This window comes from Megalobrama amblycephala, linkage group LG10 (genome assembly GCF_018812025.1).
Source record: "Megalobrama amblycephala isolate DHTTF-2021 linkage group LG10, ASM1881202v1, whole genome shotgun sequence".
In the NCBI taxonomy this organism is placed as follows: Eukaryota; Metazoa; Chordata; class Actinopteri; order Cypriniformes; family Xenocyprididae; genus Megalobrama; species Megalobrama amblycephala.
This window is the reverse complement of record NC_063053.1, coordinates 19,250,172-19,276,926: the sequence shown is the minus strand read 5'-3', so window position 1 is coordinate 19,276,926 and position 26,755 is coordinate 19,250,172. Positions and strand designations below refer to the sequence as shown.

At 35.6% G+C, this 26,755-nt stretch overlaps 1 protein-coding gene across 1 annotated transcript in view; it reads left to right on the top strand.

The window, feature by feature from the left end:
- zcchc24 (zinc finger, CCHC domain containing 24) overlaps nt 1-26,755 on the top strand; it is a 42,285-nt gene that overhangs the window by 2,745 nt on the left and 12,785 nt on the right. The window contains exon 2 of the mRNA XM_048205219.1: nt 549-749. Within this exon, the coding sequence (XP_048061176.1) occupies nt 549-749 (201 nt within the window). The remainder of the gene's footprint in view (nt 1-548; nt 750-26,755) is intronic.

The window sequence follows — 26,755 nt, the reverse complement described above, 5'->3', positions numbered from 1 at the left end:
TGCCACATGTACAGCTATAAAAGAAAGTTGCTCTACCTGATGAAAACAGACTCAACTGAGAGATACGTGCAGAAAATGTTTATTGTTCTGGCTTGCTGAGAACTAGATGACAGTTATCTGGACTTGCCAAGTAAAGTTTCAGGACTGTCTAACATGAGACTTCAACAATAACATAACCTTCCAAACCATAACCAGAGGAAGACATCACTCAAGAAACATCTTCCCATCCAAACATTTGTTTCTGTAGCATGTGTTTGACTATCTACTGTACTCGCTGTGGTTATATAGCAAACTGATTTGCAAATCTTAGACTGATGTACTTATCACTGACTTTAGTGGATTATGCCGCCTCAATTTAGGAACTGATTCCACATCACTGAGGACACTGTTTTTGATTATAAAATCATATTTTAATCTTTGCTTGAACATTAGCCTATATGGTGGATTTAATTGACAGCAGAGGATTATGAAGTATATTGTTTTTTTGGTGTTTTTTTTTTTTGCTTTTGTGTTCACATTGGGATTTACTGCCCTGTTATGTTCTGCAGGCCCTGAATAATGGTTTATACAAAAGCGTGTCCCCGTACGGCTCTCTTAACAACATAGTGGACGGGCTGAACTCTCTAACGGACCACTTCTCCGACCTCTCCCTGTCCTCTGAGCCACGCAAGCCCAGCAAGAGACCTCCACCAAACTACCTGTGCCACCTCTGCTTCAACAAGGGACACTATATCAAAGACTGCCCTCAGGTAAGCAGCCAGAGAGACATGTTGTCTCATTGGCCTACTTGTCAAACAGGCATCTCTCTGTCTGTTTAGTCATGTGTATCAAGTTAATTCAGAGAGCTACTGTGCTGAGCGTTGAGAGGTAAAACAAGGCCACTGAGCAATGTTTTTTCAAACATGAAAATCATCTGATCTGAAAATCAACTTTCTCTCACGTCCAACAGTTACATCACTCTACAATAACAAAAACATTATCATCAGGGATATCACGCATAAAATGTGTTCAGCGAGAAATGGTGCGTGCAATCATTTTCAGATCATTTTCTTAGCCTCTTGTGTTTACAGGTGATATTAGTTGTTGTTGTTGTTCTTGGAAATGTAACTAAAAGCTTCATAAAGCAGTGGTTATGTACAGATGCATGAGAATATGTTTACAAGGTGACACATTTAAATAAATGTTCGAGTTAATGTGGTATAAATGGACTCAGTGAGACAAGAAATACTGCAAAAGTTTTCAGGAGATGCCGGAGTGGGAATGTTTTCCCCTTGAGATAAACAGGTGACAAGTTTATGATTTAAACGTGCTTAAATCCACAGTTTTACTAGGAAATCCATGGGAAATCATGAGAAACCACTCCCTGACCTTTAATTGTCCTATTTCGACAATTGCAACAGCATTCTCACAGCCGTATTTACCCTCAAGACAAGGAAAAAATATATCCATGCTCCTTTAAAAAACTTTTATCGGTTTCACTTTTTAAACACAAATGAGTATTTTTAAATGTGGAGCACCGTTTGAAGGCATATCAGAGAGCTGGGTGAGTTTTTTCCTTGTCTTATCTTTCCTTTTCTTCATTCCAACACTGATTTCATGAATAGAAAATTGTGTTAAACTTGCAAACGTTCCAGAAACAAATATAAAATACAAGTGTTTGTAAAGCAGACAGTGTCATCTTTAATTTCAAGCCGTTAGTGTTTTATAGTCTTTGGACACTGAGACAGGGTGAGGTTCTTGTTCAGGCCCAGACTCAAGTCAGAGCTGCATGGAATGGTAATGAAGACCAGATGTGGGATTAAAGTGGCAAACCTCCCTTTATGAAAGATGATGAGGGTTCCCTGCAGACTGCTAAAAGTCCTATCATGATAAAATATCTCCACCTCTTTGAGCACGGCTCAGGTAATTTACAGACTTTTCCTTTGACTTTGTCAAAATTGTGCACTGAAATACACTGATGTTTGTTTTTATAAGGGTGTTTGATGTCCGTGACTGGTGATGGAAAATATTGCTCATGTGCCATTAGGTTTATAACAGATTTAGCCGTAGTATCAGTATCAGTGTGATGATGTAATCGTGGATTCATGTTGACTGTGATATTATTGTTATTGCCAATAAGTTACATATTGCGCTATTCTCTAAAGAAGGGGATTTCAAACTTGTGATGCTAAGGACTGCCAAATATGAATGATTCCTCTCTCTAAAATATAAAAACTGTGCACATATATAATGCACTTTATACATGAAATTAAAATGTTTTCATGTCATAAATTAAATAATTGGCTTTATATTGTCACTGTAAATTTTTCAAATATTATCTGGACAATATTGACATTTTATTACGTGTATATTTTTTCTATCTACTACTAGAGTAATGCTAGATCTATAAACCTGAAAAAAAATTTCAATTGTATTTTTATAGCATGGTTCAAAATAAATATTGTTCCAGAGCAGATTTGCTGTTAACTTTGACAGCCCTAAAATGCATAATAATAAATGCATTTCTCTCACATTTTCTACAATTCTGCATTGAAAGTCTAAAAAATCCTGGTCTAAAGCATTTAACACAATGGTTAAGTGTTTAACTCAGTTGGTATCACCCTCTCATGCTAAACAGCTTAGGAAAAAAATACTAAAAGAACAAATGTTAAGTTTTATTAGGACAAACACCACAGGCTATAATACTAGCCTGAGACTGGTCTGTAAATCACTGTCAGATCTGTCGTGTTTTAAATTTCAGTTGCTTGTGTGAATGTCAGTGGAAACACAAGAAAAGTCCAGTCCCACGATACTGTCCACACCTACTCAATTCAGCAGTGATGCAATTTACCTCCCCCTGGGGTCTCACTTTCTTTGATTTACTTTCCATTTGTCATATGGCGCATCCACGTATTTACCCGTCCAGGTGCAATGATTCGCCCTCGATTCACACCAGAAAGGACAGTTGGAAAATTATGAACATGGTGAGTCTGATCTTGTCTCAGAGGAAATGAATTCCAGGGTAAGCTGGTCCCCACTAAGGGTTTGTCCTGTGCAGAGGACTACATACTCCCTGCCAACACAAACACTGAGGATTTGACTTCACAGGGCACAGCGGGACCTGTGATCTAAAGCCAGTGCTGAGAATCGCATTCTCGTGCGTTCTCCCAGCGCACCGTCTAGGTCTCCGTTCGTTTCCCAGCAGATGAGATACAGTGGGCCAAGCTCCCCAGTCAGAGCAGGGGCAGAGTATCAAAACACAGCCGTCCCGGAGCTGGCCGTGGCGGGGGTGTCTGGGCCAGATAGGAATTGGGGAATGTCATGGCTCAGTTGGAGCAGAGCGTGGGGGAAGGAAGCGTGTTGGTTATGTCTTCTGGTGTGTGCGGTTCAGACTCACATGTGTCACCTAGGGGAAGTGGTTCTGGCCCTAGCGGAGCTCCACAGGGAGCGCTAGTTAGAAAAGAACACCATTGAGCAGGCAGCTGTTTGGCCAACTCTGCTCTGCCCGGGGGCAGCTAGTGAGAGTTATGTAAACAAGTTCGACTAAACGGGAACGGTTTTGCTCTGTCATTCATTACCCGGAATTACAAAGACCTCAAAAAGCTGTGGCCCAATTCTTGTTTATATTATGCCAGTCGAATATCTGATTGTTTCAGTCGACGAGGGTCAATCTACCCTGCATACAGAGGTGCGGTGGGATTTCCTCATGGAAAATGTGTGCGCTGGAATGCGGCTTGCAAAACTGTAAGAGTCCCTGCATGTAAGCTCAGCTCGTGAGTCATGTCCTCTGTAATGCATCTCTATTGCCAATGCCCTTTTTTGTGTCACAGTCTCATAGTGACACTGGATGTCATTCACAGTAAGTATTCTGACTCCCACCCTCAACCGATCAATGTGAGTCTTGTTAGGAAATCACCCAAAACATGGTACAGGGTGCAGAAAAGAATGCCTTTTGTTGTATGAGAAATTACTACAGGGTCACAATCATGTTTCTGTCTCCTACTTACATTTTCCCTGCTTGATGTGTTGTGTTAGTGTCGCTGTGCAACACATGGGATGCTGGATGTTTTGTGTTTTGTTGCTCAAACCATGCTAGAAAGCTTTTTTTTTTTAAAACTTTTTTCATACTGAACATACTATTATTGTTCATTTGTACACTTTTTTCAACAAGTATATTTAATAAGCAATATTTTGTCATACCATATTTATTTTCAGCCAGTTTTACAGAAAAATAACATTTTAGTTTATGAAAAAATGCAAAATTAAATCAATTATTAACAAACGCATTTAACAAAAACAGCTTGTGAAAATGTCCTTATGAAAACCTGAAGTGCTAAAATAACAAAAAGTACACTAATATTGTGAATTCTTTGTTTTAGTGGTTCATTAAGTGCCTTGATGTGGAAAGAGTGTAAACACATCGTGACTTACACATTCTGACTAGCATGTAACTTTGTTCAGGTTGACTTGTGCATTTGTTCTAATATGTTTTGATGTTATGCATTTGATGTAATATAATATTTAGTTTATGTTCTGTATGGGATTAATCTCATAAGTATATGGTGCGAGTGTTTTGGTGAGTAGCAATGTGCTTCACTTTGCCAGTGTTCATTCACTGCTCGGCTTTAGCTTATGCAACTGTATCAGGGCAATCATTATTGACCATTATTAGATTATTTGGAAAAATTCACATTCTTTTTAGATTTTTCCGGTTCAAAATACAGTGTTAGTGCTCTTTTAATGTGTTGCAGTGTTGTTTTTCTCGTCATATTTAGGGGGTGGGTGATATGTCCAAATTCTTATTTCACAATATGAGAAATTTTATTTCACGATAAGGATATATATCATGATATAGTTATTTTGTGTTGTTTTATCTAATTTCTGTTATTAAAAATAAGAAAAAAGAAGTAAATTACAAACAATAGGACAAATACAATATAACAAAAATATGATTTAAACAGGTTCAATAGGTTTATTTAACATGTAGTTAGAATTAGTACAGAAATGTTATAATCAGATGTAAAAAATAAAATATTGCATAGTCTTCACTGTATGAATTAAATATAAATGTATTCTTATTGAAGCCAAAAAAAGTTATTCAGTCAAGAGCAGTAAGTTATTTTCTCTTTTGTTTGATTCACATTAATGACACAGAGCAGCAAGTTTATTAGGCTGCTGTCACTTTAAGACTAAACACACAAATCCATTATACTGATACACATCCGCTTTACACCCAACTGTTTACTTTGACTTCAGACATAACTGGCTGTGTTTACATGAATACTCCACACAATGGGCATTTTGACATAATTGCGTGTGTATTCGACAATTCAAGTGCGATAAGGCGTGAAAGAGAACTGAATTTGTGAACTCATTCTGAGACACATGGATTTCTGTGCATGTGTTTGCGCTGTGTGTACCGCATTGAGTTCTTTTTCACTGCTTATTTTGCTTATTAACACATTTTAACATCGAGCACGTCCCAGATTCGTGATTGTCTTCTGAGGCAGCTTTCTGTGCATGCACTTTGGCAGTGTGCCAGTCAGCACGACCACCGTACCGAGTTCTTTTTCAGGATATGTTGTGCTTATAACTCTTTTAAACATCAAGCACGTCCCGCTCTTTATAATCTCATTCATGCATTTTATCATTCTGAAGTGCCAATATGTACATACCGCGATATATACGCAATATGACGATAGACATTTTATACCGTGGTAACGATATATATCGTAATACCGCCCAGCTCTTTTGTCAAGAACAATATCTTTTAATTGAAGTTGTTCAGGATGTGCATTTTTTCCATCTTGTCTTCGTTATCTTTTATAAAATAAAAAGGACCGTTTCTTAATGAACATTTTTTTCAGTAATTTTGTTGACAATATTAACACTGCATACTATATTTGTAAGAATTTGAATGAGGAACCAGATACAGTAGAATAGATTCAGCTTGGGTCTGTTGTCTTCATATCTTTTGATGGGAAAATTGTAGATTCTTTTATGTTAATCAAAAACACATGAACGCCATTGATTTCATACAGCGCTCTCATTATTCTTTTGACATAATACATCTCTTGTTCAAATCGTATTCATGGCACTGGAATGTGTGTGTATATATATATATATATATAGCCTGTTTCGTCTTCCTCCAGTGTCCTGATGTTCTGTTTTTGAGCAGCTTTTTACAGTTTGAAGCCCGTTTACTATTGAATTTAATTGTAATTCTGGGAGTCAGTAAAGTTACAATATAGTTCTTTCACTATATTGTTCCACTTATTTTTTTTTTTTTGAACGAATCAGGAAATTTGCTGTTTGTGATGCAACTTTCATTCACATCTTTTTGTTTTCAACATATGCTGCCCTTATTTTGCATATAGTTCCTCCAGGTGTTTTGGGCCACTTAAGTCTATTGATTAAAGGTGGCAGATTCAACACTTTGGCGGCTATTTTGAACAAATGGTGCCCCATCATCATCATCAGCATGAGTGAAATCTACCTCAGCACTTCACAGTTTGACAACTTCATTACTTCCAAAGCGAACACCTTTGTGAAAATGCATGTTTTATTTCACAGAGCAGTTTGTCTGCCGTTGGTCAAAGCGATAAAGCTTTTATGATTTGTTGTTGCTGTTATCATTATGTAAGATAGTGAAATTGTAAACATTAGCTTGGGGTTGTGTAATTTCGTTTGACAAGAAACCTTTGTTTGAGACAAACTTCCATTACAACTGCTCCCGCCTGTGAAAGGAAAACACTCTGATGTAAGAGGCAATCACTGAGCTCTTAGGAGACAGTCACCTTCTCCTCGTCTCTTGCTGAGATAATTACATAAACATGGCTCTAATAGGGAGCCAAAATGACAATGCATTTCCTGCTTCTTGATAGAAACAAATAAATAGCTGTAACCGCGTACATAAGCAAGTTCATTTTCAATCAGAAACTATGTCAGGCCCAAGTAATGAGGTGTGAATATGTATTGTTAAAAATGCTTTGTAATATATAGTGCGTACTCGGTCATTTGACAGTTCTGTTTCTCTGAGAGTGCTAGAAAACTTTTGATGATTGTTTCAAAAGCCACATATATTCATTGGCTCTTGGTCAGATATGGCCTCTGCTGACTCGACTAAGTGTTGCACACTATATATTATCTTTATCTGTTTTCAGAATCAATTTCAGGCAGTTGTTTAAATCAAGAGAGAATTATGATCTGAGTTAGAGTTGATTCCCTTCTGAACCAAAACACGCCGTCAAACATTGCTGGAAATGTTGTATCATGATGTGAAACTGCTTAAAAAATATTTGTCTTCTTAATCATTCTTTTCAAGTCTTTTCAGTTTTGAAATCCAACTTAAACTGACTGTCAGTATTTAGATTTATTGAAACCATTAACTTTTGACTTGTAACAGTTTTGAATTTTCTACTTTGTGTTATTTAGATTCTGTGTTTGTATTAGACAGGGATCATATATGGTTCTCCTGAAAAAAAAAAAAGTATAGTTATATAACATTGACTGAGTTTACTGGCCTTATTGTAAATAAACCCAGCTCCAAAGTTGTTCTACAGAAATTGATGTTATTGTACACAAAATGCACTGAGTAAATGTATTTGAGTGTGATGTTGCTTCATAAATCTGTTTGCATTCATGTTTGTCCAGACCAGCTGCTCAGTGTTTCTCACAGCTTGTCAATCTGCTGTCCTGGGAAACAACCAGTCTGATGTTGCAATGCAGAGTTAATGTTCACATTCATAGTCCAAAAACATGTGTTTTTATGTATAACATAATTAAAGCCATTTTGAACTGTAATGATTCATCTAATTTGACTATTAATACTTTTAAAGTTAGTCAATATAATTACTCTACTGTTCAAAAAAGTGGGGTCAGAAGAAGTTTATCTTAAAGAACGTAACTATTATTCAGCAAGGACGCATTAGAAGTGACGGTAAAGACATTTATAATGTTACAAAAGATTTCTATTTCAAATAAAAGCTGTTCTTTTGGACTTTCTATTCATTAAATAATTCTGGGAGTAATGTATCTCATTTTCCACAATAATATTAAGCAGCACAACTGTTTTCAACATTGATAATAAGAAAATCAGCATATTAGAATGATTTCTGTAGGATCATGTGACACTGAAGACTGGAGTAATGATGCTGAAAATTCAGCTTTGCCATCACAGGAATAAAATGCATTTTATGTTAAATGCATTAACATAGGAAATTGTTGTATTACAATATTATTATTATTTTTTCACTGTATGTTTGATGTAATAAATGCTTCTTTGCTGAGTATAAGAGACCTCTAAAAAAATCTTACTGACCCCAATTTTTGGACAGTAGTGTATATTTATAAATTATAGTTATAAATGTAAGTGCACTTATAAGAAGTGCAATAGACTTGGGTGTGGAACAGAGTGCCTCTTTTATTTATACATATCTTAATAAAGCAACAGTTTCACTGCTGATTTCTACGATTAGAGAAGTCCTTGTCAGAAATTGGAAACAGTCAGCTGATGAAGGCCAGCACCAGGGAGAGCACACTTAGCACACTTCCTCAAAAAGGAAATCAAAGTTAAAAGAATATGAAAAGCGGGTTTCCTGCCAGCTGCTTTGTGTTCTGTACACAGAGAATAGCACTCTTCCTATGATTTTGCTGATACGACAGCAAATGCGCCTCCCTCTTTCTGGCCTGTAGATGTCCCTTTGCATGAGACTTCTATGTCAACAGTCAGAGGCGGATAATGATAACATCTCTTCAAGTGAGAGTTGTGATCTGTTGTCATATTTAGAAATGAGAAACCCACAAATGTGACTGGTGTTCTGCTTCAGAGTTGTTTTGTTTTATTTTTTTAAACAGGCTTTCGTCAGAGAGATTCATGAAGACAAATTACAGGGCACAATGGCGTCAGTCTTAAAAAGTCCCACAAAACAATCACAGCGATTCCTGCTTTGTACAGATGGGGTATATTGTTTGGATAAAGAGACTAAGACGTTCAGCCTTTCACTGATGTGGACTAGAGTTTTAAGTGTAATTATTTAATAAATCCATCGTAATTATCTTTTCATTAACTTTTATTTGTCCAGAATCCTTCATAAAGATTTCAATAATTTCTCAGTGAGAGGTTGTGGTCATGTCTGGTCTTGTGAGCACAAAAGTTAATGAAAGAAAACAAATATAAGCAGTGGATGTCAACACTAATATTATACAATCTGCTGGTAAAAAGGGACATGATAAGCTTTGATTTGTGGGCTTTTGATTATGATTTGGAGATTTTCCGCTGTTTTTAGTTCATCTGAGTTGCATTTGGTTCTCTGGGTTCATTCTCTCTGAGATCAACTTGATTTCTTAATGACGTTGTTCACCCAAAAATGAAAATTAAATAAATAATATTCTTTCTATTCATTAAATAATTCTGGGTAAAATGTACAACTCAAATTTCAATAATTTTAAGCAGCACAACTGTTTTCAGCATTGATAATAATAAGAAATGTTTCTTGAGCATAAAATCAGCATATTATTGAAATGATTTCTGAAGGATCATGTGACACTGAAGACTGGAGTAACGTTGAAATTCTGCTTTGCCATCACATGAATAAATTACATTTTAAAATATATTAACAAAGAAAATAGTTATATTATATTATTATTTTTTTACTGTATTTTTTGATGTAATAAATGCATCTTTGCTGAGTATAAGAGACTTCTAAAAAAACCTTACTGACCCCAACATTTGGACAGTAGTGTATATTTATAAATTATACTTATAAATTTAAGTGCACTTATAAGAATTTGTTAATGAAAGAAAACAAATATAAGCAGTGGATGTCAACACTAATATTATACTGCTTGTAAAAGGACAAAACTTTGAGCTTTTGATTATGATTTGGAGATTTCCCCCCCCTTTAGTTCATCTGAGTTGTATTTGGTTCTCTGGGCTCATTCCTCTCTGAGATCAGCTTGATTTCTTAAAGGCATATTTCACCTAAAATGAAAATCGAAAATTTACTCAAACGGATGTAGTTCCAAACCTTTATAACTTTATTTATTCTGTGGAACATAAAAGAAGATATTTTTTTGCCCATACAATAGAAATCAGTGCATGGTAACCAAAACTGTTTTAACAAAATAACTTCTTTTGTGTTCTGCAGCTGAAATGTTTTTTGGGGGTGAACTCTCCCTTTAACTTGATGTGAGCATTTAGGATTTTTCCGATGGTTAGTCACAGGAAGTCACCTTCTGAATTATTGTTCAAAGTCGCTCTTGTGTGCCACCAAACCATAGACAAAGCCATCATTAACCTGCACAAGGTCATTGGTATTGTTACCAAGAGGTTGTTTGTTGTTACAAGACTATGTACAACCTACAAGTTCCTTTGATTACATTGTACCAACCTAATAACTTCAGCGAAATGGCCATTTGTTTGTCCTTATCTAACATGGAAACACATCCTGCCCAGCTTAGGAGAACAGATAACCGTACAACCATGAGCTCATCTCGTATCATAAACAGATAACTCTGACCGATCCGTCCCTCTCACCAGAGTCATTAGATTCCAGACTGAATGCCATCGCTCATATTTTGACCTCAGGATGGGAAAGGGTCGACGGCTCTTTTTCTTCTGTTTAAAATGAATATTACTGAGGCCTAACTGGCAGCGTTCATACTGAGGACCAGGGCACACAAGCACAGTAGATGGTGTCAGAGGAATAACACAGAATGCTTTGTGTTCAGGTCTGAATCGGGACCGTCAGGAAGGGCCTAGTGCTGGGAATGGCCGATGTTAATTAAGGGTCCCATTGTTTGTTTTTAGGATCCCCAGACGAAGGGGTCAGGAAGTCAGCTCGTATTGTTCACCCAGTGGGATGCTGACTACAGCACAAGTGGGGACCACAGATCTTTTTTTCCATTTTAATCACAGTACAGGCAATCTCCTGTTGGACAGATCTACTAGAAAAAGAGTCTGTTTGTTTGCTTGGAGGATCAGGGAAGACAGCTGTGTTTGGGGTGGGAATCTTTTGGCAATTTACGATCTGATTCTGGATCTACGATTTATTAATGAGTTTATTAACTCTGAATATCAAATTTATTTGTGCATTTTTTAAATAAATTACTTAAGTAATTCTAAGTGCTTTTTAAAATAATTACAATTGTATGTTAAGGATTATTAACTAACTAAAATAACTTTAAAACATACAAGCAAATATAAAGTAATAAAGGGGAACAAAGAAACGTATTACAAGCAATTAACAAAAAGTATCTCCTTTTAGTGTCTGTATGTAATTGAAGCCGATAACATGGAAAGATATCATTCTGTAGCCTGACAATTCATTGGACAGAACTGATTTGACTCTGTGTTCAAGCCACGTACACAAAAACTTTTTTAAATCTTTAAAGCCAAATAATCCTCACTTGAAACTCTTGTTTTTTATTACAGTGCTTGCAAGACCACCACTGTATTAATATTACTCCTTCTTCTTTCTCTTCCTCTTCTTCTGCTTTCTTTTCTTCTGCTGCTGCACAGCACATTTCTTGGAGGTTTGTACATTTTATTTATTTTTAAGTTAAACTTTTAAAATCTCCCATTAGCTTACATTAGAATGGTCAGCATTGATGATCATTATGATAATGTGATGACGTCACTGTAATGTTTGCTTTCTGAATTGGGATTGGTCTTCTTTCTTGCATTTATCTGCATACTAAATTCTGAGTGGACTTTTCTTCATTCCATCTATTTTTTCAGCTGTAGGTGCAAAGATGGTACAAAGACACTGCAAAAATGGTGTCCTGTTATATGTTAATTCCTTTATAAAGTCGACAGACCACAGGATGCATGCTTAGTGTCGTGACAACGACAACATTTAATACTGCATTTAATTTAAACAGAACCTTTAATATAGCACTGATATCCTTCAGGAATGGCAAATACTCAGTTCATTTTTTTTTTTTTTGGGTGATGACGATATCATAATCATTGCTTATTCAAGTGGCTGACCATTTCTTGATGCATTACAAATATCATCTTGGAGGCTAATGTAATTGAACTTTTTTTTTTTTTTTTTTAGATATATGGTGGAACAGAAATTTTAAAAATTTTGTTTATATGCAAGAAATAACTTCTTGATGTTGTAAGAATGAGTTAAAACCCATTCTGTGCTGGACTGGTTCTTGAGCCCGACACAAAAGAAATACAAAAGAGGCTCTTGTAGCGAGCTGGAAGGCCTGTGTTGAGTCACTGTGGCGGCTGGAAGGGCTCAGGGAAGTAGTGGGGGTGTGAGGGGGAGAATGACTGAGGGGGGGGAAGGGCAGTATGGGAATGTTTTTACAGTCTGACCTGTGATCTTCCTTCTATTCTGCTCCAGTCCTTTTCTGACACACTTTATCTGTCTGGTTCCTGGTCCTACAGCGGCCTCCAAAAAATATTTGGACAGTTCACATTTAAATGCGTTTGCATTGTCTGACAAAATATCACACCAAATGGAATTTATTTGAAAGACATTATAAAAAGATATACTGTTCAAAATTAAGACAACGTATTTGAATTTTTTCTTGTTGTCTAATGTTGGTGGAACATGTTTATAGTTAATATGATGAACAGTATCTATGGTTATTCTTCTGGAACCCCTTACAAAAAAGAAGTTTATTCGAGTGTGCTATTAGTATAACTAAAAATAAGATAGTATACTACTTTAATACTACTAATACTTGAATCTATACTTAAAGGGTTATATCACCCAAAAATGAAAATTCTGTCATTAATTACTCACCCTCATGTCATTCCAAACCCGTAAGACTTTTGTTCATCTTCGGAGCACAAATGAAGATCTTTTTGATGAAATCAAATATGTGAATAAATGCCTAAATTAAATCTGTTCATCAAAGCAATCAGAAAATTTGGACTAGACCACTCAATTCATGTGGATTAGTTTTACGATCTCTTTATGAACTTTTTAAAGCGTCAAAGTCGTAGTTATGTAGGTGTCTATGGAGGGACAGAAAGCTCTTAGATTTCATCCAAAAGATCTTAAGATGAAGGAAAGTCTTATGGGTTTGGAACGAAATGAGGGTGAGTAAACAAGGACAGAATTTTCATTTTTGGGTGAACTAACCCTTTATGTATACTTGACTTATACTGACAGAAAAGTCCAAGTATATTTGGCCTATACTTGTGCTCAATCTTTTGATCGAGATATACTTAAAAGTATAATTAAGTATTGTAAGTATACTTGAAAGTGCTTGTAGTTGTGTTTACTCTTTTGATTGAGTAGCCTATTAAATACTTTTTTACATAGCTTTACATACTGTCTTATAGACTTACATTGTTTGAAAATATTGATTTATAAAGAAAACAGATATGTTCTTAATTCTGAGTATGTGAATTTTTGTGTAGTCCACTGGTAGTGTACATAGAAATGTACTTCAAACCTACTTAAAGTACAGGTAAATGTATATTTCAACTATAAAAATAAATACCTAAATAGGAACATAGTAGTATACTTGAAGTGCAAAAATAATATAAAAATAGTACACTGTAAGTATGCTGTTAAGTTCCCTTAAAGAAAACTTGCAAGTATACTTGCATTATAAAACTACTAAACTAATAGTTTACTGAGAGTATACTTCAAAGTGTATTTTCATTAACTAAAAAAAATGTGCTACAAGTATTTAACTAGTAAACTATCAGTATATCTATAAGTTCACTTGTAGTATAGTCAGTACAAATAAAAAACGTAGTTCTAAACTAGTCGTGTACTCAAAGTTTACTACTGTTACACCTAAAGTATACATAAAAGTATACTTTTATACACTGAAAAGTGGGCTAATTTAGTCCCAAGTAGCATTGAAATAGTACACTTACAAGTATACTACTACATTGATATTAGTATAATTACATAAAGTATTAAATATTAAAATACTTGAACTTTACTTAAGTATAATTAATTAAATGAACTTGAAGTAAACTTATTTTTTGTAAGGGACACCTGTGTGAACTTGACTTCATACATCCACTAAAAATCACTGTGACAGCAGCTAATTAAAATTCATTGCAAAAAATAGCCAGAAGGTTCTTCTCTAGAGTCGTTTGTTTCCAGATGCCATTTGATTTGATATTTAATTTAATGCAATGCAAATAATACATTTCTAGGTGTCTAAACGTGTTCAATTACTGTACTTTTTGGGCTACTTTACTGTATGTACATCTTTCCAGAGATTGCATATATAGATTTCATGCTTGTGTGTGTGTGTGTGTGTGTGTGAGAGAGAGAGAGAGAGAGAGAGAGAGAGAAATTGGCTAGGCTATCTGAGAGAAGACAGTGAAACAGGCTGAAATGTAAACAGATAGAGCTTATCTCTGTGGCAGGAGACATAACAGACAGCCCTCTTCTCTGGACATGGCCGAGAGCAGCTCAGCCGAGGGATGACATGCGTTTACATGGATATTTACTACACAATAAATCCCTCGCCGTTATCGTAGCCTAGTCAGATAAACACATAGCATGGTGATACAGCAACAAACCACACTATAAAATAGCTCGCATATGTACAGCCACATCCTAAGTGCTCAAAAACAAACGTGCTTTTCAGCTGAAGAGAAAATGTGTGTCTCGTATGAAAAAACAGTGGTGCAATTTGTCCTCTTCACTATGTCAACCATGTGCTCTGAAATAAGATGGAAACATTTAGATACATTACCTCGATCTTTTTACACACAAGCCAATCAACCTGCTCATGTCATTCATTGCCACAGTAACTTAATCCCATTTTGCAGCTGTACAAGTCGTTAGGGTTAGCCGGGCTGGCACAGAGATCCTTGGGAATGGGGTTTTTGACCATTGCAGATACCAAGGATCTTTTGCATGTGAAAGTTTTGAGAAATATCGTAGGGACATTTTTTAAGACGCAATGACTATCGGGAATACGGCTGTCGAGGGTCTCGTGTCGTTGGCTGTGGAAACAGATTTAGTTTGTGTAAAACTGTTGCTATGACACCATCCGATACAGTCCACAATTCCCATCTCATGTGTCATCCGTTTTCAAGGACCACACGCTGAATTGAGATTTTACGTGTGGCGAGAGAGACAGAGAGAGGTTTTCGACCAGATCAGAATCGATTAATAAAAACGTCAGCATTATCTGCAAGAAATATTTTGCCAATGCCAGCGAGTGTTAATGTGGACCCATAGCACTTTTCCAGTGAAACCGAATACATAGAAAACATTTATCTACACATCGGGCCAAGAGAGAACCTCCTCCTGAGAAACCGAAGAACACAATGTGCTCATTCATAAATAAGACCCCTACCCGTACACTTTTCAAGTACAACACCAATTTGAACCTGTTAGCCCAGATTCAGTTTTATTAATAACATAGTTAAAATAATGTTTGGAAATATATTAAAGGCTAATCCCGGCAAAGCGATTTCAGATATGATTCATATTAGTTTGCTAAGATAAGTAAACATGCTCTGGTTTGTTTTAAGGGGATGGAGGGCTTACTGTACCTGTATTACAGCCATTCGGTTTCAGCTCGAGAATGATATTTTTGAAATGTGTTCTGCTTGGACACCGTTTTCAGAACTGAATGAGATGGTGTAGCATATAACAATCATTATCCTTATTGGGAAATTGTTATATATTTCATTAATTGTTTGGCAGGGTTACCAACACCATTTCCTCTGGCCAAACCGCCTTAGTTCTGTGCGGACAGTATTTCATCGCAATATCTCGGCAAAAAAAAGTCTTTTTTTACTCCACATCATCAAACAAAAGAGTCCTTGACAGCAAGAGCAGTTCCCATAACCTCTGGTTCATAAAATGTCACTCATAATTTGATTACACTCTTGACGGACAAGCCTCGGTGATAAGGAAGCGCATCGTTTATAACACTAGATCACAGCCAACAACACATGTATTTTCCTGTAAAACTAGGAAGAAATGATCTGGAATGAAGCTCACGATCCTTGAGAAGAGACTAAACAGCTCTTACTGTGCGGGACTCTTAGAACGGTCTGTTTACATCTCTCTTGATCTCTTCTCGATTGCCAATAGCAGGTCGGTTTGAAGCAGCATTATGCTGTTGTAGGTGCAGCCAACATTAATGTTTTCTAGCTAAATTGGATTATTTACATATTATTCAGTTTCCAGGAAATAGCTGAAATATGGTTTTGACCTAGACTGTTTCTGTGCTCATTAATTGGATAATTAATCTTAGGTAGGACATTACAAATATTTCTGCAGCAGATGAATTATAGATGCAGAAAAGATAAAAGTGCAAAATTGCTTTTTGTAAATATTGATGATTCTTCTAAAAGATGTATATAATGTAAAAACAGTTTTGATCTTAAATCTAAAATCTAAAATCTAGTTCATCTAGGATCATGTGATACTGAAGACTGGAGTAATAGCCGCTGAAAATTCAGCTTTGCCATCACAGGAATACATTTAGTCATTTAGCAGATGCTTTTTTCCAAAGCGACAACAGTATGTAAGTGCCGTGTCAAGTCACAGTTTCATCAGTAAAGTGCTCGTATGAAGGATTTTTTTTTATTTTTTTATAAATATACAAATAGATGGAAAAAGAATAGAAATCGGGAAAAAAAGTAAGATAAATAAAAAGTAAGTGCTACTATTACTGGGTCAAATGTTGGCGAAAAATACTAAATTACGCTTTAAAATATATTAAAATATAAGACAGTTCATTTAAATTGTAATATGTGACCCGTGCTGGCAAAATGAGTCGCAATGAGCAAATTTTCAAAAAACTTGATTTGGCACAAACCAAGTCAAAACCCATAACTATAGGAAAAAGAAAATATATATATTCAACTTTTTTTCCATGATTCCACAATTGTTTGATTAATATTATGAAACATAAGATAGCTTATAGGCCTATATTAAGACCTACTGTACCACACGTATCTAATATAATGTCACACATCAGATGTTTTTCATGGTCAGAAAACGTACAAATCAAGATACTTTTAGATGTTTAATTGCTATTTGGAGCATTGGGGTCGCTAGACGAGGACTTAAAGGTGCAATATGTAAGAATTTTGCAGTAAAATATACAAAAACCACTAGGCCAGTGTTATATATTTTGTTCACTTGAGTACTTACAATATCCCAAATGTTTGCAACTATTTGTAAATCGTGAGAAAATTGCAATTTTTCAGTCGCCTGTCAATTGCGTCATACCCGCGTTACCCTCGGTTTCCGGTTTTATTTTGTGGAAACCATGGAAACACCAAAGACGCTTTAATATATTACATGTTTTAATAGACAAGGGAACAACTGTTTTGATATATTTATAGACAGAAAACTAATTATTGTTATATAGCTCAACACGTTTAGTCTTATTTTTTAAATCTAATTTTCTTGATTTTTTGCGAGTACCATGCTTTACCATGCCTCAGAGAAAAACACTATTTTGTCAAGTTGCTAACATAGCATAATCAGATGCAGCTTTATGTTTAGTAACAGTAATACAGAATTTTCTCCATCATACAATACGTTTTAAAATTAACTGCATGCCATTTATCAACACAAGCCATCCAGCATTTATTAATGATATTCTAAAATCGATCTAGCTTACTGCAGTGTGTAACAGTGTCTCACAGCAGCCACAGAGTGAACGCTCAGAGTATTGTTATAACATTTTCAGCACACTCAAATGTATCTAATATGATAAACAGAGCTGCGTTACCTCATACTCATAACCGGAAAAGCGTAAGCAGCGCCGGCGACTGTGTCATAATAAAAGTTTGTTAAAAAACGTTAATAATCGTATCCATGAACATGATTTGTTCCCAAGTCCTATTCCAGTTCTTTTACATCGACCGTTGAGATGAAGACCACATATCCCAAGATTCTGCGCTTAAACTTGGCGTCATCAAGCTACGCCTTTGTTTTGAACAGGCCTCTAACGACCTCTAGTGGCAGAATATTACATAGTGCACCTTTAATTAACTTATTTTTGTGAAAACCTCAATTTCGACCAAAATTGACATTTTTCACTTGTTTTGCCTGTATCTTGAAATTAGCCCGTGCGCATTCCGACTCATTTTGCTAGCACAGGTCACATATTTTTTTCACAATATTACTGATTTTACTGTATTTTTGATCAAATAAATGCACGTTTGGTCACCGTAAGAGACTTTTTTCAGAAACATTTTTAAAATGTTAACGACTTTTGAATGCAGGACCTAGTGTAGATACATTACAAGCTAATTTGTCTATTACTATATAAGGAGGATACAAGTGTAGATGTTGACAATAAAGGTCCCTGAATGTTAAATCATGTGTGATTTAACACACCAACCTAGTTTGAAAGCAACAGAGGTTAGTGGCCTTACTGACACTGCTGTGACAGTGTGTGATAAACTCCTAATTAGATGAGGAATGCCAAAACTGCCTGTCTAACAGGCACAGCGAGCCATCTTGCCTGACAGTGCTCAGAGAGAAGGCCTTCATTAAAGCCCACATTTGTTCTGACTACATTTAAATGGGAAATTCAGTGTTATTTCAAGATTAGGCTCCCTTGGGTTCTGGATTCAGGGTTTGATCTACAGTACAGGGTCACTTAGAGTGTTTACCCACATGATGGCTAACGCTTGTGTTTGATAAGCCCTCTTGAAAAATATCAGTGGTTTGCCAGCTATTTGCCTGTCACCAGTTGTAATAGAGTGCTGAGATGATTGCTTAACACTGGTTTGTGGATATGTTCGTGCCTTCAGCTTTGCCATCAGACTATTTGAACTTGAAATAGTATTTTCTTATTTAATCCTCCTTTATAGCCGTTAAACATTTACTTCAGCTCAATCAGCATCGGTTAACAAATTAGATGCCATAACTGCTCCTTTCTACTGATTCAGTGGTGGTGTTTCGAAAGTGGCTTTGTATTCGGATTAAATATTTTTATTTACAAGTAACACACTGTATTAAGTTGTAATTATTTAATTGTTGGTTCTATTTATGGTGTTCTCCATTTCGTAAGAAGTTGTACCTTGACAAAGGCTGCTTGAATGTCTGCTGCAAAGTCTGAAATAATAAAAATACTTAAGTGAGTGTGCAGTTATAGTCTGTCTTTATAAAGTTCTCTTCTTTAACTTGCACCTCAAAAAGTTGTGCGTTTGCTTTAGCTATTGCTCAATTATTTAATTATAGCCAGCGTTTTACCAGTGGCAGTTCTTTTATAGGGCTCTTAAAGAATGAAATTGACTTTTTTCAGGACTGAGTATTCATGAGCTAAGACGACAAATTTCACATTGCCTACTTCCCTGCGCCAGCCGAGAATCTGCCATTAAGATGAATGGAAATTCATAACAGATAGCTATTTCCAGGTATTATAGACCTCCTTGAGCTTGACACAGAATTGTCAATACTACGTTTCCACATTGAATAAAGTGTCTGTCTGAGTAATGTTGTAGGAGTGCAAAGATTTCCTGTATAATGTCCGTTCAATCATGCTTGTTGACCCATTATTGTCGTAATTCATGTTGCTATGTTACATATCACTTCATGACATGTATGTGTGATTTTGGCCGGCCAGGTCTTTTGGAAGTCCTCTTTGTTTTTGTTCTGAAACTGGGGCAGGGATGAATATAGCAAACACTGCGGTATGTTAATAACTAGTTCATTTATTTGTGTAACTGAATGCAATTTTATTGCCTATAAATAAGAAGAGTGCTGGTTCCCAAGAAATGATTTATTGAGTGTTATGTTATTCAGCCTCCAGCTCCAGTGGAGGCTGCGATATTGAGCTGTTTTTGCTATAAAATCCTTTGTTTTGAGTTTTTGGAGAAGTTTATACTATCATTACTTTTTGTTCATGATTGGAAAGCAATTTGGAAATGTTGCACAAGTACAGCCTTTGCTAAGGATGTTGCCCCATGCCATGAAGTCTTTTCAGAAACCCTGGATAAATCATTAACCTACTCAGACGGGTGTTCACGTTCAGAGGCTGACCTCTGGATTTCTGGTAAAACACCTACAGTACTTAATGAGTCATTGTAGCATAACAGCTATGATGGCCATTGCAGCTTATTTGTAATTAGTATTTAAACTGTATACATGTTAATTATATAGTTCAGACTATAAATTCTCCCTGAACTGAGCTGCACGTAATACGCCATTAATTAGTATTAATGCGCCAATTTGCTATGGTGCTTGATAGTGTTGTAGTACTCGGTATTCGTTTGTGCCACATTCGAACTTGGTCTTGTCTTAGATTAGGAGGACTCAGGATTTTATCTCAAGACCACAACTGCGGGCATATCGCTATTTTGCCAGTGCATTGATTTATTTGTTAACATCATTAATGTGATTGAAAGTATACATTTCTGATTCAAATGCAATCAGTAACTTATTTCTAATTTGATTTCTTTTGTTACTGTTGTGTCGGGTCAGAAATGAATGGAAAACTGTGTCAAAAATGTCACCAAATTAACAAAAATGCCCCAAAAATTCAAGATATGATTGCAAAAAAGTACTCATATGAGATCTTGTTTTTTTTTAAATTGTAACTTATGATATAATTAATCAATATCACAAGAGCAAGAGAGCTGTTTTCACGAATATTAGCAGGATTGCAAACATGATAGTGATTTTCTACAAATGTTTAATAAACAAGAAGTTAAGATTTTAGTCAGTTTTACTTTTTTGCTATTTCAGCAATGAAAATAGTTCCAAACAAATCCACAGCAGAACTGTTGTGCATTTCCGAACAACACACAGCGGTGTTTCTTTACTGAGTGAATCAGCTGCTTGGAAAGAATCAGTTAAATAAATGATTCTGTGATTCACTCATTTCCTCCAACTACTGGCAGTTTTAGTTTCATATTTAAAAGTATCATTTTATGTTTCCATCATATTTCTATATTTAAAATTTTAAAACACTGATCAAAACAATATTTATGCTGTATACCAACAACTTCTGTGCCACCTATGCAGTGCAAAGATGAATTTTGTTAAAAGTTACATTTTCCAGGCAGTAAATGTGAATCTTTCAGATGAATTTGAGGAGTGCTGCTCTGGTCTTTGTCTTGACTTGGTCTCAACCCCTCAAAGTCTTGGTGTCACCTTGGTCTGGGTTTAGGTGATACAATTTTGAATTTAGGTGAATACAATTTAACAGCCGACAGTTTAAGTTATGGATTATATTATTTGGGTATTTTTTAAATTCAATTTAATATTGTTGTATTTATTCATCTATATATATATATATATATATATATATATATATATATATATATATATATATATATATATATATATATATATATATTTACCTTACCTTTCTTCTTACCTTTTTTTTTTTTTTTATCAGTTTCATGTTTAGAAAGAGATTGAACACTAGTCTCTTAAAAGGTTTTTTTTTTTTTTTTTTAAATCACCAATGCAAAATATTTGAATGCAGTGATTGTGTATGGCTAGCTTTTATATTTAGCACTGTAGAAGATAAGAATGCTTATCTCAGCAGTCATTGCTCGGAAGGAGCAGCTGCTAGTGGACAAATTCAGGGCCCAAGCAATGCCTGTCTTTGTGCAACTAGAAACTCCTATACATCTATATATAATTTTTGTACATAAGCATATATAATATTTGTGTCAGGCCAGATCTATACATCTTTCACTGACCGAATGCCAGTGGTACTTAACTTACTGGAGTTTATAAATATATCTGTATAAATAAATAGGTGTATGTTCTGCAGCTCCATTTAGCATAAAGAGACTCTCACACTTATCTTAGTGTTTACAGGCCAAGTATGAGGGTTGCCTACCTCTGCATCCTCTGTTTCTTTCACACTAGTCAGTATATGTGGGTTTGGTCTAGCTATATTAGTCTGGAATCTATGAAATGCCAACTCCCACTGCCAGCAATCTCAACATGTTCAAGCAAGTTAGCAGACTCTTCTTTATACCCCTAATGCAGGGGTGTCAAGCTCATTTTAGGTCATGGGCCAGATTGACTAAGCGTCAATTTATGCGGGCAGATTTTTTTTAAAATTTATTTATTAAACCTTGCTGAACTCATGTAGGTGCTTGCACAATACATACTCACACATCCAAGATTAATTAATCAGTGCTAAAACAGAATGTGGAATTTGTTATAAGAAATAAGAAAAGAAAACCACATGTTCTCTTTGCTAGATATCTTTAGCTGTAATAATTCACCTGAAATTGAATGTTAATAGAACTGAAGGCCTGAAAAGAAATAATTGACTAGCATTGGTGGACAAAGTACTTGAGTAAAAGTACAGAGATACCCTAATAAAATATTACACCAGTAAAAGTTTAAGTACTTATTTTCATTTGAGTAATTATTGTACTTGAGTAAAAGTATAAAAGTACTTTATTTTGAATCTACTTAAGTATTAAAAGTAGACCATGAGATGATGAACCACATTTTTTAATTTATTCTAGCCAGTACTAATCAGACTAGTCAGTAGTCAGCACTAAGAAGAAAGATGTTTATTATGTTATGTATTGATCTGCAAATAAGCAAACTTTTTAATTTATTACCCAAACTTATTATACACTATCAAAACATTAAACTTTAATATACTAAAATATCAATTTAAGTTTTATATCATTTAAAACTGCTGCACCGGGGAAGATGCATGGACATTAGTTTGCGTTATTGTGGTGACACACAAACGCAGACATGTCCACATTCAATGAGCTTAAACGCCCCCCCTTTTACCACAGATTTACTTCACAAATAACTGACAGTCATGACATAAATATGATTTTATTTACAATAATCAATACTAAATGTCGCCATTAGTGGCTTACTTTTTACGCCATCAGTTGCACGCACAACTGACGATATTCCGGTTCTTGGGTTATTTTAACTCAGAGAATCAGTGAGTTGTTGATTCAAGAACAGCTGCAATCAGATCTTTCAGATTTATAAATGAATCGTTCAGTGTGATTTGTGAACCAGTTCAGCAGGTTCAATGGAAAGAATCAGCTTGCTAGTTTGAAATAATGAGGAACAGAACAGTTTTTATGGAATGTAGTGGAGTAAAAAGTACAATATTATGCTCTGGAATGTAGTGAAGTAAAAGTAAAATTTTCCCAAAATAAAAATACACTGATAAAATACAGATTCTTGAAAATGTACAGTAAAAATACCTTGTTACTGTCCAACACTGATAACTAATAATGATTTATAAGTATGTCTAATAATTATTTAGTAGGGGTTTGGATACAATTGAGAAAATCTGGTGAATATCTCACACAAACTATTGTGTTGCTGTGTCACTTACAGATCCAATTTCAGGTGAAAAGTATGTAATGTAGAGTGAGTATCACAAATAGTTTAAAAAAGGGTCAGTTCCTGTAATACAAATTAACATGTTCATCCATCCTGCTGTAAAAAGTAAAATATTATGAATCTGTCATACAAATATAATAAATGTTTGGGAATGTTTTTAGCATAATTTAATTTTTTAAATTAGATTACACTTCTCCACGGGCTGTATATTCGGACCGCGGGCCATATGTTTGACACCTCTGCCCGAAAGGATTCTGTAAACCCATATATTTCAGAGCAAGTGTTAGATTGCTATTCACTTTGGCCAAATGTCTGTTGTTTAGTGTAATCTATAACATATGTTTCTGTTCTAGAAAATTGAGGTCAAGGGACACTGAGCGCTACGATTCCATCACTGAACGTTTGGCAGAGGAATTGTCGTGTTTGTGTGAACAGTGTGAATCGTGTATGACTCATTTACATTAAACTGAACAATAGGAATCTTAATCAAAAGATTTGCAGCTAATTATCAGAGTAAACAGAGCAGTGTAGAGAGTGTCCCCTCAGGGATGGCCAAGTTTGATTTATGTGCGTTCGGGCACCTATCAGCGAATCAATCTCTTCTGTATCCTGGCCAAACTAAACACAGATTAGCGGAAAGTTGAGTTTTCTTCCCCTCTTCTTCAATGTGGGGTAATTGAGCACGTTGTATCTGGTGGGACTGGTGTTCCTGTGCTGTGCGGAGCGCTGTCCCCTGGGAGCCGGGCGAGAGGCTCCAGCATCGGGGCCTCCATTGTTTATACTGATGGATTCCAGATGCTGGCAGAGGGAGCAGCCAAACTCCAGGGGCCTACGCCAAAAACCAGGAAGCAGTCCAGCGCTATCTGGAATACTTGGAAAACATTGCTTAGCTTTGTAATAACCTAGAAAAGAGTGAAAGGGCCAAAATCTGCACTGAATTTTCAAGCTGATTATTAGTGACCACTGGACATGTGTTGGTTTCACAATTCAAAATAGTTGCTTCAAGGAGTATGTAAGGTCCAGGAGTATTTGCCTCAGAGAATAGCGTTAGCATCTAGTTGTTTTGCTAAACGTGTTTGAATTTCAGTATTGCTGTAGGTCTGATGTTGTTTCGGTGACATGATAATGCTTCACAGGTCCGATTTGTTAAAGGAAGAAAGATCTTTTCTTCCTTATTTTAACATACAAACAAGTGAAATGCTTATGGGAAAAATGTAGGGTGGACTTTGTTCTATGCATCGACTGGCAGATTTAAAAGCGAGCTTGGAGTTGATTGTAAGAAAGGGTCGGGTTTAAGTGGACTGTCTGCTGTTTCGCTGGAAGATTGATTATGACATTTTAATTAAAAATTCTGAGGTAAAAACATGCACGGATGAATCATTCACTGTAATATCAATAACATGCATTTAGAAAAGATGTGGAGAATAGGTGGATTTTCATTTCATGGCAACTTTAATGTTACTGCTGAACAAAAAATGCTACACTTTTTCTAGATGAATGTTATTTATAAAAACAAGATTAATAAATGAGGTTAAAATATTGTTCGTTGTTAGTTAATGACATCTAATGCATTATCTATTTTTAACAAATTGAACCTTATTGTAAAGTTTTACCAGTGACATAATTATGATGCAGAGGTGTTAATGACTAGTTCTTGGTGATTAGCAGCTTCCTTCCCTTTCACATTATAAACACAGATCCAGTATCAGCTACTTTAGACTCTCCAACACCAATCATCAATAAAAAATGTCAAGGCTGACCCCAGGTCAGCAACTAAAGCTATAAAGTGTCAACATCAACTTTTCTTGCTTTCTAATTCCTCCCCAAATTCAATGACTCTACGTGATTGGATTGTTTTTCCTAACACTGAGGCATTGTGAGCTGACAGATTTATCATTTAACAGCACACCTGTTCCCTCTCGTCAGTCTCTGCGATGCTGTACTTGCCTTTCGGGCGTAAAAAGAGACAGCTGCACCCACAAGAAAAGGACTCGGCGAGACCCGAGAAAACACTAGCTTCATTTAGCCGCCCTAGTGTGGATTAATAAATAACACCAGCGTGCACCTGACTGGAATGCTGCTCAAGTCCGGCCGTTCGCAGAGCACTCCGGAAATCGCGCACAGACGCAGCTGATGAGCTCGACACTATCATTCTTGTGTGTGGGTCTCTGGGAAAGGCCATCTGCAGGCTCTGTCTTGGCCTTGGCTGAATCTCCTCATCCAGGCCAGACAGAGCTCCACTTGATCCGTTCTCACATTGTGATGCTAATGGCTTAGAGCTCTGTAACACGCGTTGGTACATTCATGGCTGTTTACATGTACTAAACGCTGGGATGACGCCTATTTATATGCATAAGCATTTAAGTCACACTTAAAATGGCTGAATAACATTGATAAACAAAATCAAATAAAATTATATTAAAATTATGCTAGGCCAAAAGCTAACTTTACTTTAGCAATTTTTTTTTTTTTTTTTTAACCATCTGATGTTGTGGTGATTTTTAGTGAATGCATGAAGTCAAGTCAAGTTTACACAGGTGTCCTCGCAGAATAACCACAGGTGTATTTCATCTTAACTAATTATAGACATGGTCCACTAATGTTTGACAACCACAAAGTTTCAAAATACTTGTCTTAATTTTATATAATATAAATTTTAATGAATATTATATTATATTTATGTTTCTAAACTCTAATTCTAAATGCATTTTTTGGTTTAAAAACACTAACTAATGCAAAGACATTTATGCAGTTTTAAGTGTGTCTTAAGTGTATATATATAGGAAAATATTCTGTTCAACAGTTAGTGTTTAGTAGTTCCTGTTTACTTAAATCAGGAAGATTTTGGGTGATATTTACAAGAAAGAAGCAGAATTGTGATGTTTGTGGAAGGCCAGCTATCCAAGACTTTGCGGGTTTCATGATTAGCCAAAAACATTATCCACAGCCTTTGTGTACCGCATTTGTGAAGACTAAAAAAAAAGTGTTTGGATTTTTGTAGTCTCCTGTTGATTCTTTGCCCCAAGAGCTGACATGCATTTCCTTGCAAAACCAAACTTCAGCAGCCTGGGCCAAACAAGTGGTTTTTTTCAGTTCCCTCCAAGAATTCTCTTAAACTGCATAGTCATCCTTCCAAAAATTCCTCCATTTTGCACACAGAAAAATAACATATAAACCAGTTAAAATGTGGTAAGAAGTTTGATTAAATTTGTGGCCACTGTAGATCCTCATTTCTTTCTTGAATATATGGCAAAACTTCTTTTCAGAGAAAATTTTAGTACTTAGATTTTTAACATGCACTAACACCCCCTAAAGGCACTATTTTGGCATTTTGCCAATGGTTTTATACAGAAAAATCTTTAGAGAATGTTTATGTTTATAATTTGTATTACTTTTGAATTTTTAAAAGACAAATGAATTACATTTAATTTAACATTATAGAGATATGTAAATATTCTGTTGGAAGGTTATTTGTTTGATTTATTCTTTTAGAAATGTTAACT